This window comes from Apostichopus japonicus, chromosome 4 (assembly GCF_037975245.1).
Source record: "Apostichopus japonicus isolate 1M-3 chromosome 4, ASM3797524v1, whole genome shotgun sequence".
In the NCBI taxonomy this organism is placed as follows: domain Eukaryota; kingdom Metazoa; phylum Echinodermata; class Holothuroidea; order Aspidochirotida; family Stichopodidae; genus Apostichopus; species Apostichopus japonicus.
The window spans coordinates 15583067-15602203 of record NC_092564.1 but is presented as its reverse complement, the minus strand read 5'-3'; the positions used below and the strand labels follow the sequence as shown (position 1 = coordinate 15602203).

Below are 19137 nucleotides of genomic sequence, written 5' to 3'. Positions count from 1 at the left end.
GTATGACTGATACAATCCTTAATTAATGATACAATCCTTTAATTGATGGGTAATTAGCACAAATAGTTCCAATTGGACTGATCTCGATACCTCTACTACCAGCTGTTGAGATAATGGCAATGTTTGACGGTAACATCAGTTACTTTTGGCTTATGCTGCCAGATCTCTTGGACAATTCTTTTGAAATTTTGTCACTGACTAAAACATGAACTGTTTACCAAAGTGACTTACTTTTATAGCTTAAAATCATTTCAGAGACAACTTTTGAGGTTTTTTTTGTTTTGTATTATTTTGGTGCGTGAAACAAACAACTTTCATCTGAGCTTACTGTCAATCACAGTCATGCAGTAACCTCTTTTACAATTATTGTGAAAACTGGTGGTGAGGGGGTTAGAGGTAATCAGCATAGTCGTAAATGATATTTTCTTTATATCCATTCAGTGAGGAAGCCTTTAACTCTGACGAGGGGCAGGAAGTGGTGGCAGTTGCCAGAGGTACATTCTCCTCCTTAGGAGGTACCCTGAAATCGCCAGAGACTGGTGTCAGCATCAAGATTCCATCTGGCGCCATTCAACCAGGGATTCGACAGGAAGTCTACTTTAAAGTCTGCCGTGACAACAACCTGTTGCCTCCCTTGGACACAGATAAAGGTTTGTTTTACCCCAAGTCTCAGGACAGTATAATCCTGATAAGGTAGCATATTGAACCATAACCAGTTTGAAATAGATCATAGTACATCATTTTTCTGTTCACGAAGGATTGGTTTCATAAGTTTGTGGATTTTGTCAAGATCATGAATATTTATCAGCTGTGTTGAGAGATAAACTTGAAGAATCCATATTGTTGTTTCTGTTTGATTCACTTTCATTTTTCCTCCATGAATTTCAGGTGAGACCCTACTCAGTCCCCTGGTGATGTGCGGACCTCACGGTTTGAAATTCCTGAAACCAGTGGAACTCAACCTGCCCCATACTGCAGCCAATACGCCTGATGGCTGGTCCTTCAACCTTAAATCCAGTGACACACCGGCAGGTTAGTTGTTCAGAAATATATAGGTGCATCATGGAACTATATTAGCAAGGTGTATGGAAACCCAAGTGTCGTAGCTTCACCATCTTACTATAGTTGCAGTATGTTGGGGATTAAAGCACTGTTAGCTTAACCACATAACATTAGTTGGGGTATGTAGGGAAATAAGAGAAATTGTAGTTTCAGCATCTTAACTTTTGTTGGAGATTCCACGGGCTGACTTTAGTGTATGAAATCAAACCATTTGTAGTTAGTTCCACCAGCTAATTTAAGTTGCAGTTTTATATGGAAATCAAAGCATTGTAGTTTAACACTGTAACATCAGGCACAGTATGTGTGAAACAAGAGAGTTGCAGTTTCACCCAAAAACTTACTTTAGTCGACTCTCTGAGAGAAGTGACTGTACTAGAACTTTTTTTTTCTAACCTGTTAGATTCTGTAACAATAGTTTAAAATGAAAATAGTTTAACATAGTTTATAATACTATAGTTTAATATAGTTTAATAGTTTAATAATTTTATATTTCATATTTTATATTATTTTATAATTAATAATTTTAATTTTAATTTTATTTAATTTTAATTATAATTATAATTTTATATAATTTAATAAGTTTAATAATAGTTTAATATAGTTTAATAGTTTATAATAATATAGTTTAATATAGTAAAATAGTTTAATAAAATAGTTTAAAATGAAAAAAAAGAAAATGGTACAGTTACATATATCCATCATTACAAAGCTATGAAATATATGATCTACAACTGTCTTCTCCATCTTGTTTTCAGGAGAAGCTGCTAAGTGGAAGAACATGTCCATATCAGACAGGGCTGGAGGAGCAGCGGTAGGACAGAAAACAGTCTCTGTCATGGTCGAACACTTTTAAGACGAGGTCAAAGGTCAGACCTGACCGAGCAGAGTCTTTTTTTTTCTTTTTTTTCTTACTGTACATATTTTTACACTGGCTATGGGGATTCAACAGGGATGCCTGAATCAAGTAATATAGTTTAATATTGTGTAAATCATGCACCAAATTTTGTAGATAATTTTGTAACAAGTACTAACAATTTCAAATCGTTACGGTCGAGAAGATTTATCGCATTCATATTTTTTTTTTTTTTTTTTTTCAATAAGCATATTTTGTATAAATAAAGAGTGTGTCAGTGAGGTTCTGATTCAGTATAAAGTGAGTTATTCAGAAAATGCTTGGAAATAACTATAGTTTGAGTGTATCACTTGATAAGCATCTTGATTAGTTTTTTAATTAACAATGATACCTTCTCCCTGTGTCATTTTATAAACCAAGTATGTCTTTGTTTAGTAATTAATTCTGATGGTTGTTTGCCCAGCCTTAATCTTTGAAGAGGTCTCAGGATGTCAGGAAAGTCTCAAAGATGATCTCATTGTTACATAAGAATATTCCAGCAAAGATTCTTTAACTACCGTATTCTTGTTAATTAGTCTGTTATTTTGGGGGATTTTTTTCTTTCCTTTCTCCATTTTGAATGAAATCTGTCTGTGCAGCTTGCATAGATATTTTCTTGTTATGTGTAAATTGACAAAGGACTAAGTACAATACCAAGCCGAAACTTCTTAGACAAAGGGTCTTTGTTGCAACCTGTATGCAGTGTTGTGTGATCACCTTTGCTGTGCCTACAGATGGAGAATTCAACAATGTATTTAATGTCTGCCAGACATTAATACACAAAATGAAAAGTTTTGTTTCTAGACAGGTTTTGGTTGTTGGAGAGAATCAAGTCTGAGAAATGAACTAGTAACTGTTCTGTAAATGGTTGTTATTGATGTAGCCTTAGGCTACCCCCCCGCTCTCCACATCCCCCAACCCCCCCTCAAGTCATACAATGGAGTCATCCAATCATAACTGTTAATATCTTTGATATTGTGATGTTGTGTGTATCATAGTGTGTCAGACGTAAGTGCGTTACATTTTACACAATTTATGGCCAAATTGTGTGATATCTTAAAAGTGCCTTAATATCATCACATCATCCATGGTGGTGACAATACAGATTATCTTTCATTGCTTTATTGGGCTGTATTCTATTTGTATTCGTGTGAACACCTACCATATTTTTTGTACAGTCGTGACGGTCTGCATAGGAGATATCGGCCTAACCAGTCCCCACTCCTCAGTGTCTGTTTTCAAAATTCATTACTTAATTCATGTAAACGTACACAGGTTTCTTTTCCCTCTATTACTAACCTTGTTGAAATCATATAAACTAATGTATTTTATTCATCATTTTCATGTGTTTGATTAATTTGAGTGGGTAATATTATGTGTATTCATTTATCTCTTGTTAGAATTTCTCTTCTTTATTCTTCTTTTTTTGGTCGGAAAGAAAGCTTTCGTAGTAGCGTCTGTATTCACTTAATACTGTAAATTCAAAATGGCTGTGATATTCATCCATAGTATTCAATACATGATTACTTAATTAAGAAATGACAAAAAATATATTGCGAGGATAAATATGGCAGTAAACCTTCAATTCAATGAAAACGGTTCTTAAAATTAGTCAAAAAATGTAGAATCATTTTAATAAACATTGATGAGTTGCATACTTCAGATACAGATGGACCTAATTAATAAAGTGAGTGAAAAACCATCAATTTGATAAAGTAAAAGAAGTATATTGATTTGTAACCCATTCACTGGATGATGATGATGGTGCGTGATTTATAACAGTTAGACAAAATTTCAAGGATACATCCAGTTGACTACAATTCCATGAACAAGAGAATTTCTTACGGAAAATTATGGATATTTGCCCATGTAGATTTTACATGTTGCAGCCTCATAGACACAGGTTTACAGTATGCTGTGAGAGTTTGTTGTGAAGAGAAAAGTTTAACTGTTGTACTCATTATTTACAGGTTGCAACAGAGTAGAAGAACAAGGCAAAGGGGGGGGGGGGTTGACGGGGGATGGAAAGTGGCAGGAAACCTTTACTCTGCCTATATAAAGGGGGTCATCGGTAAAAGTAGAAAGCAAAAGTACAAATTTTTGCAATAGTTTTCATGGTTGTAATGCATACAAATAACAGCTTTTTATATCCAAATAGTCTGTAATTATTTTCAAATATCTGATGGGTCACTAATCCTGTTTTTTAAGTCATTTTGTTTTGGTCATCTTTAGTCTGCACTTATGTAAACTTCCTCTTAAATATTCTTCACTCATCTGTAAGAAGATGCTTTATGGTTTCGTTTTCTCTTTATTTTCATGTTGGGTGTCTTTTTGTGTGAATCTGGCTTGCTAACTATTGATATAAATTGAAAACAATAAGGAGGTAGTAAATGCTAAGAACTTCTTTTTATATATCAAATATCCATTGTATTCTATTTTAAATGAAATTTGTATATTTCACCTTCCTTCTTTTGTTTTGGTATACTAGATTAAATTAGCCATAATGTATTCAAAAAAATTACCAAAATAAATATTGTATAAAATATGTGAGAATTGGTAGACAGTACACCTTGGTGACGTTTGTACCTCTTAACAATTTTAGATTTCATAGCATTGGTTTGGCTTAGGTCAATGTTCACTCCATAATTAGATGAAACAAAGAGTTGAGAAATAAAGATGAATAATCCTGAGAGATTCTCGTTAATATCTTTTCTTTCTTTCTTTTTACGATACAGTATTCATCGAGGTAGGAATTTATCAGTTTATCTAGTATATGTGTAAAGTGTTGGTTTTTTTCAGGAAATCTTGGGACATGATATTGATGTTTAACTCATCATGTGGACATCTGATCACTATAGTATCTACTCGTTTTGTTAATAGGAATGCAGCAATTTTGAATTCAATCTTGAGCAGGATGATCAAATGGCCAATTTTCTATAACATATCCTTCGGAAGCAAATTTTTGTGTGTGTCCAAATTGTAAATTTATTCAGGACATCAAGTTTGGTAAATATTTGTTTGTTTGTATAGTGTGCTTTCATGTCCTGCACTCTACTGAGACAGTGCACTCAAAGCACTCTACTGTACTCAAAACAGTACTCAAAGCACTCTAGCTCTCTAAGTACTCAAAGCACTCTACTGACAGTGCACTCAAAGCACTCTACTGACAGTGCACTCAAAGCACTTTTCTGACAGTGCACTCAAAACACTCTACTGAGACAGTGCACTCAAAGCACTCTACTGAGACATTGCACTCAAAGCACTCTCTGACAGTGCACTCCAAGCACTCTACTGACAGTGCACTCAAAGCACTCTACTGACAGTGCACTCAAAGCACTTTTCTGACAGTGCGCTCAAAACACTCTACTGAGACAGTGCACTCAAAGCACTCTACTGAGACATTGCACTCAAAGCACTTCTCTGACAGTGCACTCCAAGCACTCTACTGACAGTGCACTCAAAGCACTCTACTGACAGTGCACTCAAAGCACTTTTCTGACAGTGCACTCAAAACACTCTACTGAGACAGTGCACTCAAAGCACTCTACTGAGACATTGCACTCAAAGCACTCTACTGACAGTGCACTCAAAGCACTCTACTGTACTCAAAGCAGTACTCAAAGCACTCTAGCTCTCAGAGCACTCTACTGACAAAGCACTGACTACTGACAGTGTGAATATCATGTTTCTATCAGATAAAGGTGAGGAACTGTTCATACCGACAATACTGGGGACACTTTTTTCATCGGGGGCGGGTATATGAAATCTGGGGACTGTCTCCAGAAATATTGGACAGATGGTTAACTTAGTGTAAAGCCCACCACATGGGGACTCTTCTTGGGAACATGGGGACACAAGTTGTGGTTTCTGTCTTGCCAAAGATCACAATTTTAGCCTTGTCTCGCAAATATACAGCCTTTAAAATGTGTCAAAACAATCATTTTTGGTACATATGTCTCTTAACTTGTAAAACAAATCTTACAAAGAGGCAACTTGTGACCTGTGCTTCTACAGGCTGATTGTCTGTATATATGGTGTTTAGATATTGTTTTGGGGTCTTGTGTGGGACCTCATAGACATGAAATGTTCTCGATATGGGACATTGATTGACAACAAAGTAACAGTGTTGAATGCCTGCATGAACCTTTCTGATATGAATTAAGTGGTCTACAATTAGCAATGGATATGAATGTAGCATGTCTCTTCTGAAAATCAAACTATTCTTTATTGAATTTCTTGATGTATACTAATTTGTTACATGTCGATCACTGCCTTGCAATATTAACACAGTACAAATTGTGACTTTCATTGTGAATTTGACTGTCAAAATTGTTACTTTCAAAGTTCTGTGTCCAGCTACATAGAGAAAACCTTGAATGCCTTGTTTTGCATTGTTAATACTGCGCAACTAAAACCTACTTATGGAGGTCCTTTAATATTATGTGTGACTATAACCTTTGGAGGTGACTAATAATACCAATCTATAGTTAACTTTGCCAACAAAGCAATTATGGAACTGCGCTTCAGTGACTTTTGTTGTATTTGTTTGTCATAAAGTATCTTTCATTGAAAGTTAACACCTTACTTTTCATTGTTAGGCTTAATTGTAAGGGTATATCCGCTAGAATATGCGTTTCCATGGGCACAAGAAGACACTTCATACACATACAACCCTCAAAAAGGGAAAACAACTTTCCTATGGATACTACCTAGAGAGGGTGGGGATATATGGGTGCTGTTTAAATAACATCATAGCTATGCAGACAAGTAGATTGGACAAGTTATGTCCCAATTTGGACATTTTTGGTCCAATTTATCATATTTTGATATCCAAATGTATGTTACGTTATGAACATGAGCATACAAACACCTATACAATATATTAGGTTTCATTTCAGACCAACTCATCTCTCTAATTGGCAGTCATGTAACAGTATTGAAAGATACCACAAACCTGTGGGATATGAACTAATTTATATGCAATGGACATGGAGACAAAATGTACTTCTACCTCCACTGAATGTCACATTATTCTTCTTTAAAGCATTTGTCTGTACTAATTTTGCCATAACAAATGTATGTTTTATAACAAAGGTGACTCAATCATTACCAGCTACAGAAAAGTTTGCAAAATGTTGAAAGTTTTGTTTGTTTGACATGTGATAATTACTAATATAAAACAGTGGTTTGGTCAACAACATTTTAGGGGAGTAAATGTAACCCCCCCCCAAAAAAAATCACATTTGCTAAAAAAAAAAACTCTGATAGGTCTCAAATTTATGTTGAGTAATACCATGACGGTTTAGTAAAATTGTCCAAACCTAATGCAGAAACTTTATGAGATATTAAGCAATTCAGTACACCTTTTTACTTTCTTCAACCTGTACTTTTTATTTTGGTTCTCATAAAAAAAAAAACAGATGTAAATATTTACACTTATGTAATTCTTTTGTACAGGTACTGAGCAGGTGGTTCAATAATTTTCATAAGAATATCTAGCACTAAAAAGGTTAAGAAATTTTCACATAATAATAGTAATATCTTTGTTTGAATCTCACCTATGACCAGTTTCGTCAGGAGACGAAGTATACTTTCCTGAAACTTCTCACTATCATATCATCTTAGGACCAATAAATCTCTCAAAGTGAGAAAATAAATTAAAATTAGCTGTTGCATAAAAAGCTTTTGCTTTGGACCAATGTAAGAATTTACAGATATTTGGATGTATAAATTTTGCACTTGCAAAGAGAGACTGGCCACTTTTAACTGCATACCAATTATGGTATTCCTCACATTTCCAAAGTAACATTGAACATTGAATCATTTCAACATCATTTTCAATGTTCAATAAAGTTTGACAAATAATCAGATGTGCAGGAGCAGTCAAGAGTCAAATGTGATGTTTAGCATGATATGTAATAACGATATAAGTGACCCTTTGTCAACTTCAAAAGACGGAATATGACCACTTTAAATTATAATGGTTAAAATATAATGGTTATATAAAATGGTTAATTTAGAATGGTTATTAATTAATGACAGAATAGAACAATATTCATTATTCCACGAAGGTTAAATTGATCAAGTCAACCAGAGTTTTTGCTGTGATTCAAAGCATAACCTATTCCCCTTGCAAATGTGAAGAAGGGAATGCAGAGGGGTGAAGTGGTGGGAGGGAGGGGAGGAGGTGATATCCTTAGAGCAAGAAAGTTTCTTGACTTACCCCCAAATTTACTTTCCATTAATGCATTTTAATGTCATTTATAAAAATGCTTTTAAATCTTTGACAATTGTTTTATCAATTGCATGGCAATGTTAACCTTGCCAAGGTTACATGTGTTTGATTAAAATGAACATAGGTTTCCGAAAGTTTGTCTTAGTTCTGGATATCTCCTTACAGATTTGGCGCACAGACCTCACAATCATCAATATCAGACAGGTTTATGGCTTGATCCAAACCAACAACAAAAAACATGACAATGATGGGATAAGTAAGGTAAGGGAAAGAGTTATAGAAAGGGTTACAAGATTGTGTGTGTGGGGGGGGGGGTTAATGTCAAAGGAGGCAGCTCCCATTAAGCATTAGCTACATATTGAGTTTATAATATACAAAGAAAGATTTCTGGTGTAGAAGACCGGTACTGAACATATCCTGACAAAACTGCTAGAAATCTGATATATTGCTCCTGGTAAATAAATATTGCTTTAGTTATAAATATATATACAAAATGCAATTTACATAGCATCGTTAGAAAATTTGCTGCATTCGTTTCTTAAGGGAGCTTTTAAGCAGTCAAGCATTGGTTTACATGTAATTGTCACCTGGAGGGAACACTCATTTCTTTCTTTTATTCTCAGTAATAAAAATGCCAGCAGTTTTAATACAGATAAAATATATTCCAGACCTGAAGTCTCTTGACATGTAGCAATGATATGGCAATAGGCAAAGTCTATTGTTTAAGTGTATTGTCTAAGTCTATTGTCTAAGTCTATCTAGTGATAGGCAATAGGTAAAGTCACAGAATGTTCTATCTTCACATAGAATCTTCACATGTTGTAAGTCATCAACAATTCCTTCAGCAAGCCATATGATTTGTCACATAAGACATAAATGAATTGGAAAGGGGGGGGTGGGGGAGCAAAGGGGAGAGGGGAAGGGTTAGCACACTTAACACTGCATTTAATACAGATACCAATGTAAGAATGAACTTGGTTTAATTATAGCATGGAATACTTAAGACACAAATGAAATGGACCAGCCAATAGAAATGGATCATGTGAATGACATCACCAATCTTGGTTGAAAATTGTTTGATTGAAGTAGTACTGTCTCAAAATATGCTAGATAGAAGACAATTCACAATTGGTCACCCTACGATCACATTTTTGAGATTCTTTACCACCTCAAGAGACTTAAATACCCCTCCGAGAGACTGGATGGTGCCATGTGACCCTCCTGAATCAATTCAGATTCTCATAGAGCCATCAAGAAAGTACCTTTGAAAGCATTTGGCAAATTGGAGTACACTGAAATGTTTTGGACCATAGAGATGACCATTGACAAATGTCACCTGCTGCTAGCTGTGGAAGGAGTGGGTGAGTGTGTAGGGGGAGGGGAGAGGAGGGGGAAGGGAGGGGATGATGTTACGTCTGACTGATCAAGACTGTTGGTATATCTGTGCTAGTTATGGTGACCTCGTCTCCATTGCTGGTTACTTCTTGCATGGATGTAGTGACAGTAGTGGTGTTTGACTGCTGTTGGGTATTCTTTTCCTCCTCAGATTCACTTATGGCTGCAATAGAAAATAAGAAATGACATTGGACGTCTTCATTCAAGATATGCATCTCTATGGCAACTTCGTAAGTTGTACCAATATTTGTTATTTTTAATTTTGTTTTCAAACTTATTCTAGTATAGCTTGGCTATTAGGTCCAATCCATTTTGAATTTGTGTATCCAACCCTCACCCCGCATTTTCCTTTCTGCAAACCAGTATTGATTAGCCTGGCATGTATTTCACTGTATATAAATTCAATGATTTGCTCACACTTTGTATAAACACTTGATTTCATACAGAGCACATTTTAATATTTCACTTAAAATATTCTAGATTTTTGCTATTGAGTTTTCATGGAAATTTTTATTGAAACGAAATGGAAGGTTGTGCATATAAACATGAAAGAATAGCAGAACTGTCTGAAGTCCATTAAACGATGCAGATGAAAAACTTCTCTACAAGCTGAGGTGCTTCTTATTTCTTGGTAATTTTTATGAAAACATTCTGTGTATCATTCCACAGGACCTATCACCAGTGAATTTAAGACACCACCCACAATAAGAATTCTGGTTTTAGCACTCCTGATACTTTAAGGATAGTTTTGGGCCGGTCCTTCCATGAAGGCTTCTGTTTTTACTTACCGTGAAAAACTTGCCAATTCTGTGATTGCCTTTGTTGCATCTGAGTGACAGGGCAGTCCTTGTGAGCGAGTAGTAACTGCTTCAACTGGGCGACTTCATTCTTCAGTTTAAGTACTTCATTCTGAAATTTAATGGAAAAAAAATAACTCAGTTACTCAAAACAACAAACATCTTACTATTAGGTCTGTTGTATAAATATAAACATTTCTGATGCAAGTGACAAAAAATGCTGAAATGTTTACACTTCAAAATTACAACAAAAGTGCTCTTGCATGGTTATGCAACTTCTACATTTCTCATAGAATTACACACATTTTGGATAAACTCAATTTGAAAAACCCTTCACACAGTTTTCCTGCAATTTTGGAATGCCTTTTAAAGACACAATATTGAAGCAAATTAATAAATAAAATCTCACTATACATATACTTAGCAATCTACCTAGGAGACAGGTAGAGCGCCCCATCCTTATGTCTTAAGGGCCCATACCTGATAAGTGCGAGATGGTTGGACGATGTCTCTTTCACAGACCAGAGAGCCAGACTGAGCCTGTGGGACGCCTATTGAGAACCCCTAGACTATTACAACATTTGATTGGCTAAAAAGTAACATTGGTTGGCTATAAAACTAACACAGAGTTGCATACTACACAGTTCCTGATATCATCACAATTTGTCCGCTGATAAGAAACGGTGACTATGCAGTACTTACATTCAGCTTGACATTGGTAACCGTCAGGTTTTCAGCTTTGCTCTCCAAGTTCACCACCCATTGTTTCTTTTTCTCTCTGCATCTCATCGCAGCAGCACGATTTCTCTCCAGAAATTTCTGCCTCTTCATCTCTGGGTCGTCGTCATCGGAAGACCTCCTTTTTGTTCTGAAACGGAGACACCGAGAGAGATATTCGAATTGGGTTGTTCAAAGGAGTAGAAATGTGGGAGGTAAACGGTTGTGTGGAAACAGAAGGTAGACCATTACCTCTATGAAAAGAAGTATGTTCATTCTTGGTACATCTACTTATGACTTAATATGACAACAAACCACAAACAATGAGATATTTCTAAGAAGACACAGAGAGTTGAATTTAGATTTCAAAATATTGCTCATGGCTTTGTTCCTTTCTTTGTGGATCTGAATGTCCGTCTGTTATTTTGAAACACCCTTTCACAACAATACCCTATAAATAAACACTCCCCAAATCCTCATTTCTATCCAAAAGGTCATTCGATGAATTCATTGTTTCTGCCAATTTACTGTTTGATGAAGACTTTGTTCACATATAATAGGGTTGCCGCAGTAAAAGGGAATTTGAAAGCCCTCTTTTGTGATGCAGACATTTTTGTTCTCATGACAACATATGCTTTATACAGCATGCTTACTATAACATCGAGAATAGAGGGAGTTTGTTTTCTTGCCCTAAAAACTAAAACAAAATGACTGAGACTGTCAGTGTCATCTTTGCTTCTCCTTAATGAGCTCTTACCCTCCTATCTGTGCAGCTTCGATTGTCTCTTCCATTGAGTTGGGAGCGACCACTGTAACGTTTGTGGTTTCCTGCTTGATGACTTGAGATTGCTCGTGTTGCTGCTCCCTCATCCTGACCTCTACGGCACGAGCCATGACGTTCATGTTACCATGACTCTGATTGGATAATACTGCTTCCTTCAATCTCTGTGAAAATTTAGAATCATTTAGAGGTAAATTTATGCCGTGTTTTAACTTTCTTAGCTGTTATATGAACTGATGTATACTTTGTTATAATTATCACTGTACCTCTTTTCTGTTATATGAATTGATGTATACTTTGTTATAATTATCACTGTACCTCTTTACTGTTATATGAATTAACAAATTCTTTGTTATAATTATCACTGTACCTCCTTAATGGCTCTCTTTCCTCCGGTGCTTGCGTCTAACTGCTCGATGGTCGATTTTGAGGGCATCTTGCTGCTGTTCTGGTTTGCCGAGATGGCCACTGGCACTGGAGCAGATGGGTTGGCTACAATGCTTGGTACGACACGAATCTGTTGACCATCCGGTAGCTTGATCAGCAGTGGAGCCGTGATGGTCGAAGGCAAGGAGTTTACAATGGATTGAAGGCTACTGTAATAAAATAATAATATGACAGATTTGAAAATGTGGGTTCATCTCTATAGGTTAAGTAGCACTTAGCTCATGAAGGATTTCTAGGAAGAGATGGTCTGGGAGACTGAAATTACAACCAAAGTAGGGGTGCATAAGAAAACATCGGTTGAAAGCAAGGGATAACGAAGCATGTTAAATATTTTCCACTATGTACCTTGTTTGATTAAATCTTTGCAGCATCAACCCCCCCCACCCCTTTCCCCTCCCTAGTGCTCACGGGTAGCAGATCTAAATAATGCTGATTTATTTGAAGTATATCTCATTTTAAGTTCAATCTTTCTGAACATGTATGTTCACATAGATAAAGCAGCTTAAGAGGCTTACCAGTAGTGTAAAAGCATTACTCATAGTGCAATAGTGGACTATATAAGTTTATAAATTGAGCATGGTGGGGAGGGGGAACTGTTTAGGCCTTTACTTATAAATTGCCACATTTTTTGCCAAAGAATGAATATTGAGAAAAGAAAAAATGATTGCTACAACAACAAATCAGTACTAAAAAGAGAGGATTTCAGTTTCATTGGTAAGAATAAACTTTTCTATACTTTAAAACATCTCATCTTCATTATCAAATGTCTTTCCGTGGTTGCTATGACGACATACAGGCTCTTTGACATTTTTTAAAGAGCGAGCATTCACTTATTTCTTGACCAAGTATGTTAAAGGTCTTTTTCAAACAAATGATATGGTTTTACAGTTAATTTTAGTGACAAAAGAACTGTTTAAAGTCGTCGCTTCAACATGGTACAAGGACAGATTAACGTTACGTCATTAACAAGTGCGAGGTTATATTTATATACAGAGATGTCTGTCTCTCTACCTAATGTTGCTGATGATGGCAACGATTACCCTACTGTTGTACATGGTAGGATATCACAAACACGTACTTAGCTTGTGCCTGCACTGGAGCTACTGTCTGGGCTGTGATAGTAGACTGTGGTTTAGCTACTGGTACTTGCTGAGATTGTAGCTTAGTTTCTCCTTGAATGACAGATTGCTGTTGAATTTGAGGTTGTTGCTGCAGCTGGGATAGTACTTGACTCTGTACTGATGGAGGCAAGGCTGGCTCGTATTTAGGTGCCGCAGGAACACTCGCTACATCAGTCACTGGAAATCACAAAAATATAAAAACAATAGTAGAAAAGATGAGAAGACAATTGAACGCTGGTACATTTAAAGCGAAGAATGCCAACCACAGAAACACATTAATGAAAAGAAGAAGTAGAAGGTAACCAAAACACCAGAAGTAACATTAATGTGGTCAATATCCTACAATGCAATCCACGATCCAACCTAGCAGCAACATTCATATGCGCACATCATCACACACAAGGTTCTGACTGCTAGTTAATGGGAATAAATTTCACTCTAGGCAGTGATTTTCCATGGGGTACAATTGTCAGAAAAGTGTGCTCCATTGATAACAAATGTACAATATATATACCAAACAGTATATATATACCTAATCAGTTACTTAAGCACTCTTCATTCCCTTGACAAGAATTCACATTTTAAATGAAAATGAATTAATTTCTTACCAGTTGTTTCTGGTACCTGTACTGTACCTTTCACAAGTTGAGAGACCTCTTTAATGACCTCCGGCAAGGTGATAGATTCCTGGGGGACTACGGAAGCGGGAGGATCGCCTGTGGTTGAAGTGATCTCTTCGGGTAACTCGTTAGTGGGCACACTCTGTTCTGTGACAGTCTCAAGGGACGGTTCGCTGTCCAACCCCGAATCGCTATCCGGTGGCTTGCTCTCTGGAGTTTCCAGCAAACAGTTACCAGAAGATGACACATCTTGTGACATTCTCTAACAAAAGAAAAGAAAAGATAAAAAAATTGAGTGAAGAGAAAGTATTTTCATTTCTTTTTATGTATTTATGTCTTCAGAAGTTTCCATGGTGAGTTTCCGGCGGTTTCCATTTGAACGAAGAGGTGAATTTTTATTTCGAGAACAGAATGGAGATGTTGGCTTTCAAAGCTCTGTCCTGGAATTTTTCTTAACAAACCATAGCAGCAGAAAAACCCAACAAGAACAAATGAATCTTGCTTGTTGAAGAAACTTACCCTTTGCTCTGTGGCTTGCTTAAACTCCATATCAAAGGGGTTGGTCGATGGGACCAAGTCTGTGAAAAGTGTGTCTTCAGAAACATTTTCATATTTCAAGAATCGGGTTGGTGTCGGGGTGGTGTCATCTAAAATTGCAAATGTGGAGAGAAAAAAATGCTAGTACCAGTCAACTCTATACTGTCTTCCCATATCATTCTTCTGAAGGTTTAAGTTTTGTTAAACTTTCATCTGGTAGAAACAGGCTATTCATACTTACAGTACAAGTACTTCGAAGCATGAGGTTAAAGTACAGTTTATAACAAGAAAGCCATCAGGCTTAGTGATTCCTTGCCACATTTTACACTATATGAGAACATTTAATTATGGTAAACTATGCACAGATAGACTTTATGTTAAATAAGGTCGACCAAATAACGAGTGTGAAGTTCATTTCAGTTTTATTCTTGGAGCTGTTATGAATGCAAGAGTTGGTATCCATTGACCTCAGATAGCAAAAAGGATCTTGTACACAACAAGATGGATCCACATTCCAAGTATGAATTTCATCAACTGTTACTTTGGCAGTTATTGTGTTTTAAGAGTTTCAGACTTTGACCTCAGCTGACTTAAAAGGGCTTTTGACCTCCACATAAACATGCATCACCTTCATTCCATCCAGTAGTTATACTTTAGCCTGCATCAATCTGTAAAAACCTTCTAACTTTGCAAAGCACATTTAAGTTAGGGACTTGCATAGTTGTCACACCGCCTTCCGGTCAAGTGTTTCAATGACCAATGGGATGTGTGTTGGTGTGCTAGATGCAAGTCTGTGTGCAACTGTACAGCCTTGTCGCACACTACTGTATGTGATCTGTACCAGGGCATTCAATGAATGTGTTGATTACCACAAACAAGCGATGAAAGGTAGTTGCTACATATTGTTCCAAGCTTCATTAAAGCAGGAAATACATTGATAAACATTAAATGACAAAAAACATCTCAGTGAGAGAAAGTGTATGAAACATTTTCCCCTTAATTTTGCACATGGTAGATAATTATTTCACTTCCTAGCATATTTAAGGGAGAGATACTGAGACCCTTATGAGTAAAGCTATGATGAATATATAAACAACTTACTTATGACAGGTGTGTCTAACGACTTAAGAGACATCTCATGCTTGAGACAGTGCACATGAAGGTGGTCCGCATTGGCGAAACGCTGAATAAGAAATGAGCAAAGTGGAAAATTGACAAATTTGCATTCTGAATTATTTGAATGTTAGATCGAGAAGACACATGTATAGATCTTTCAGACTTTCAACAAACTAGATGCAAGGTTAAGAATGTGATTGTTATATCAATTGCAAATTGCATTGCATGTTACCAGTTGCTTTAAAAATGTTGAGTGTTTATGGAACCTGAACGAACAGTCATTTCACAGGCCTAGCTAGGAATATCACACAGGAGTTAACTGGACCTCTATATTACCTGGATCCACTATTATTTGGATATGATATTTAAATATTCAAATTGTACTTGTGTACTATGCACAATTGAACAGAAGTTTTTGATAGTCCAAACACAGGGACAAATGTATGTTTTGTATTCCAGACAACCTATGGCCTAATGATGCAGGTTATATACTATATGATATATCCACCCTGTTGCCGCACACAACTTAATAAATGTATACTTGTGCTAAGTTTTTCATTAAGAAATCTTATTTTGAAATTTGAAATATACAGCTCAGAACATTGAGGAATCACCACAAATGAACACTGGGTAAACTATTTCCATGATATATTTCAAACTTTCCTCTCTAAGGTGGAAATAAGGAGAAAATCTGGGAATAATGGGACAAACTTCTGACAATTAGTAGATATTCTAAACTGAACTAATTCTTGGTTACTGTGTCAATTTCAATGCATTTGTATGCATAACTGACCTGTTTACATGATCCAATAGTACATGGAAAGGGCTTGTCTTCGTTGTTCATTTTAAGCTCTGCGAAATTAAAGATGGCACATTGATATAAATAGTCATAAAATATTAAGGTAGTTTGGAAAAGTGTCAAACACAGAAAAAATGTTTCCACTAGGTCTAGCATGTCACTGATGTGCAAAGTGCAGAGAACTTGCGAATTTTTACAAAAGTACATTGAAAGGGGAAATAACCTGAAGACACACAAGCCCAGGGTGTAGACACACAATGCTCTAAATACTCTAGGAGCGATATAACAAAACAAACAATACTTTAGAGCTTCTCTTAAAGCATAAAAAACTGTTTCCCTCCCTGATACATGTTACTCTCTAATTTTAACACTCTTTATTGTCTAGCTATAATCGAGAGGATCAAACTGTCAATTGAAGTTGTAGCCTAAGTTCCAACAAGCTTTAACATGCTTAACATTTCGAAACAATACTGACGACTTTATAAAATTAACATGACATTTGTGCCCTTCTTGTCCTTACACCCCACAACTGTGGCTATGCTTTACTCGTTCGCTATTACCCGTTCTCGCGGCCTAACCTATAGGCCTACTGATAGTACATACGTTAAAGCTAACCTAGCCTACACTATGTTAATGCAGACCATGTCTTCTGCGATACTCGTCAGACAGACAACAGAAAAATCGAAACAAACAGGGAAGCCATTTTTAAGGAGTACAACTAACGATTACTGAAACGAAATGAAGCGAAAATAGCGTGAAACGTTTTTGAACTAGTAAATTTGATACTAATGTATGTAAGGAATCTTAACTTACCCGCTTAACGTGAGATATTCTTGGGAAATTTGTGTTGGTTGACGGTTACGAAAACGTTTATTTGTGGCAATGACGTCTTTTTTACATTCCAAGCGGGCGTGGGGGAAATTTAATGACGTCACCACAAATATTTCGACACATGACGCTATATCATGGTAGCTACAAAATGTAAAGTGCATCGCTCTTTGCCTGTGGGTAAAGTTTGTCATTCAAATGACAGCGGGAAAGGGTTTCGTCTTGGGGGAGCGCGAGGGGACGGACTTCGACGGGCAGTGGAACACGTGACTTTGTTTTAAAGGGGCAAACCAAACGTTACCCCCAAGCTTTACGACAAGATGGATCTTCATTAGCTGTTATTCCGTATGACAGTTAAAGGTCCATATTGCGTTTATCTGAAATTTTTAGCATTCTATTCCCATTTATTTATCAATAACTTTGGTCAATTTGTGTAACACGTTCAACTAAAAGTTTGTGAACAGGTAGCGAAATGATTTTCGTAATGTGGATTATATCGAAGGCCTAATGCCCTTAGGACTAAAGTGTAGGTCTAGTCTATTATTTATTATATTGTGAGCTATTTTTTATTGAGAGTTATTTATTTTATTGTGGAGTGTTAGCTCAGTGGTTAACGCCGGTGCCTTTCAATCATAAGGTCCCGAGTTCGAGTCACTCCAAGATTAATGTATGTCGTCAAGTTACAGAGTTTTTGACAATTCATAATCATGGACATTAAATATGAATCTAAGAGACTGGCTTCGGTCAGCTTGCGGCTTTGATAAGCTAATGAGGCTTCTTCGCGAGTTCCTGCTTGCAGGAGGATCTAAAGTACACGCATACAATACATACAATATTTATATGACTTACATGCTTGATTCATTTCACAAGCACCAACTAACGTTATTCGTTAGTACACTTATACTAATAGTACGTACCACGGGGTGAAAATAATGTACCTATCATTTGCTCGCGTTAGACTAGCTCACTCGTTCGTGTAATCGAAAGATTCAAATATTTGCGGATAAGTCTATTTAAGGTAGTCAGTATAGCCCCCAAATTATAGCACGGTATAAGTTTTCAAAGAGTACTTTCCTAGAGGTCTTTACCCTCCATATGTTCTCAGACATATTTAAGGAACACACAACATGAATGAATGTCACTGAGTGTGGAAAATTTCCTCAAACTTTGTAATAGAAACGGTTTTAGAATGTTGACTTTAAGGTGACCATATTTGAATATCTAGCACATTTGTAGCCAATATATTCCTCTTTTTGGATGTTTTGATTGGCATTTATCATTACTTGTAAAGGTAATTGCTAAAACGGGTGGCTCAGTTACATCTAGTAGTAGTATAGGCCTAGTACACCAATATACGTATAAATTGAGCGAAACATACGGCTTGTTTTTGCCCGACGTCAAGTCATAGATATTATTTGATTGGTTGATTTTAAAATATGAATAAGAAAGGTGTTGTGTGCATGCATAATTGCTTGGACCAACAAAATTGGTTAATTACTCGTTAATTAGGGTTCGCCGTGTATAAATTATAATCACGGTAATATCTCTTTCATCAATTGTAAGTCGCTGAAAAATGAATGTAAATAAAAGTGGTTAAAAATTCCAGATGGACACAATATATGGACCTTTAATTTGAAGAATTCGACCAACTTTCATATCCATGCAATCACGTTAAATAACGTCTCAACATCTCCCTTCTCAACATCTTGTATCCATCCCTTGGTATTCTCTTCCCTTGGTTCCTTTGACTCGTTTCATCTCAAGGGTTCCTTCCTGTCATTTTACACTGC

The 19137-nt window shown here is 36.3% G+C and overlaps 3 protein-coding genes across 7 annotated transcripts in view; 1 reads left to right on the top strand and 2 right to left on the bottom strand.

The window, feature by feature from the left end:
- LOC139966572 (tight junction protein ZO-1-like) overlaps positions 1 to 4644 on the top strand; it is a 58797-nt gene extending 54153 nt beyond the window's left edge. For all 4 annotated transcript variants that reach the window (XM_071969745.1, XM_071969747.1, XM_071969748.1 and 1 more), the window contains 3 exons: positions 442 to 650; positions 889 to 1032; positions 1818 to 4644. In XM_071969745.1, coding sequence (XP_071825846.1) covers positions 442 to 650; positions 889 to 1032; positions 1818 to 1915 — 451 coding nt within the window. In that variant the 3' untranslated portion in view covers positions 1916 to 4644. The remainder of the gene's footprint in view (positions 1 to 441; positions 651 to 888; positions 1033 to 1817) is intronic.
- The window catches only part of LOC139966575 (single-strand selective monofunctional uracil DNA glycosylase-like), a 108407-nt gene that overhangs the window by 67276 nt on the left and 21994 nt on the right, over positions 1 to 19137 (bottom strand). The window lies entirely within an intron of this gene.
- On the bottom strand, positions 1950 to 17433 carry LOC139966573 (cyclic AMP-dependent transcription factor ATF-7-like). Of its 2 annotated transcripts, none has more exons than XM_071969750.1 (11): positions 17333 to 17433; positions 16514 to 16572; positions 15706 to 15787; positions 14587 to 14714; positions 14056 to 14329; positions 13405 to 13624; positions 12250 to 12475; positions 11856 to 12043; positions 11084 to 11249; positions 10373 to 10493; positions 1950 to 9747 (listed from the first exon to the last, which is right to left on the bottom strand). In XM_071969750.1, the coding sequence occupies exons 2-11, from the start codon at positions 16562 to 16564 to the stop codon at positions 9599 to 9601; spliced, it is 1605 nt and encodes a 534-aa protein (XP_071825851.1). In that variant the 5' UTR covers positions 16565 to 16572; positions 17333 to 17433; the 3' UTR covers positions 1950 to 9598. The 2 variants fall into 2 exon arrangements, with proteins under 2 accessions (XP_071825851.1, XP_071825852.1); XM_071969751.1 differs by having other exon boundaries at positions 14083 to 14329.

What these genes read in the sequence shown, in the direction of transcription:
- LOC139966573 (XM_071969750.1), bottom strand. Translation starts at nt 16,564, where the DNA reads ATGAACAACGAAGACAAGCCCTTTCCATGTACTATTGGATCATGTAAA. An exon ending in CTATTGGATCATGTAAACAG is followed by an intron (nt 15,788 to 16,513) that starts GTCAGTTATGCA and finishes TTTCTTATTCAG; the next exon opens with CGTTTCGCCAATGCGGACCA. An exon ending in GAAAGAGAGCCATTAAGGAG is followed by an intron (nt 12,044 to 12,249) that starts GTACAGTGATAA and finishes AAATTTTCACAG; the next exon opens with AGATTGAAGGAAGCAGTATT.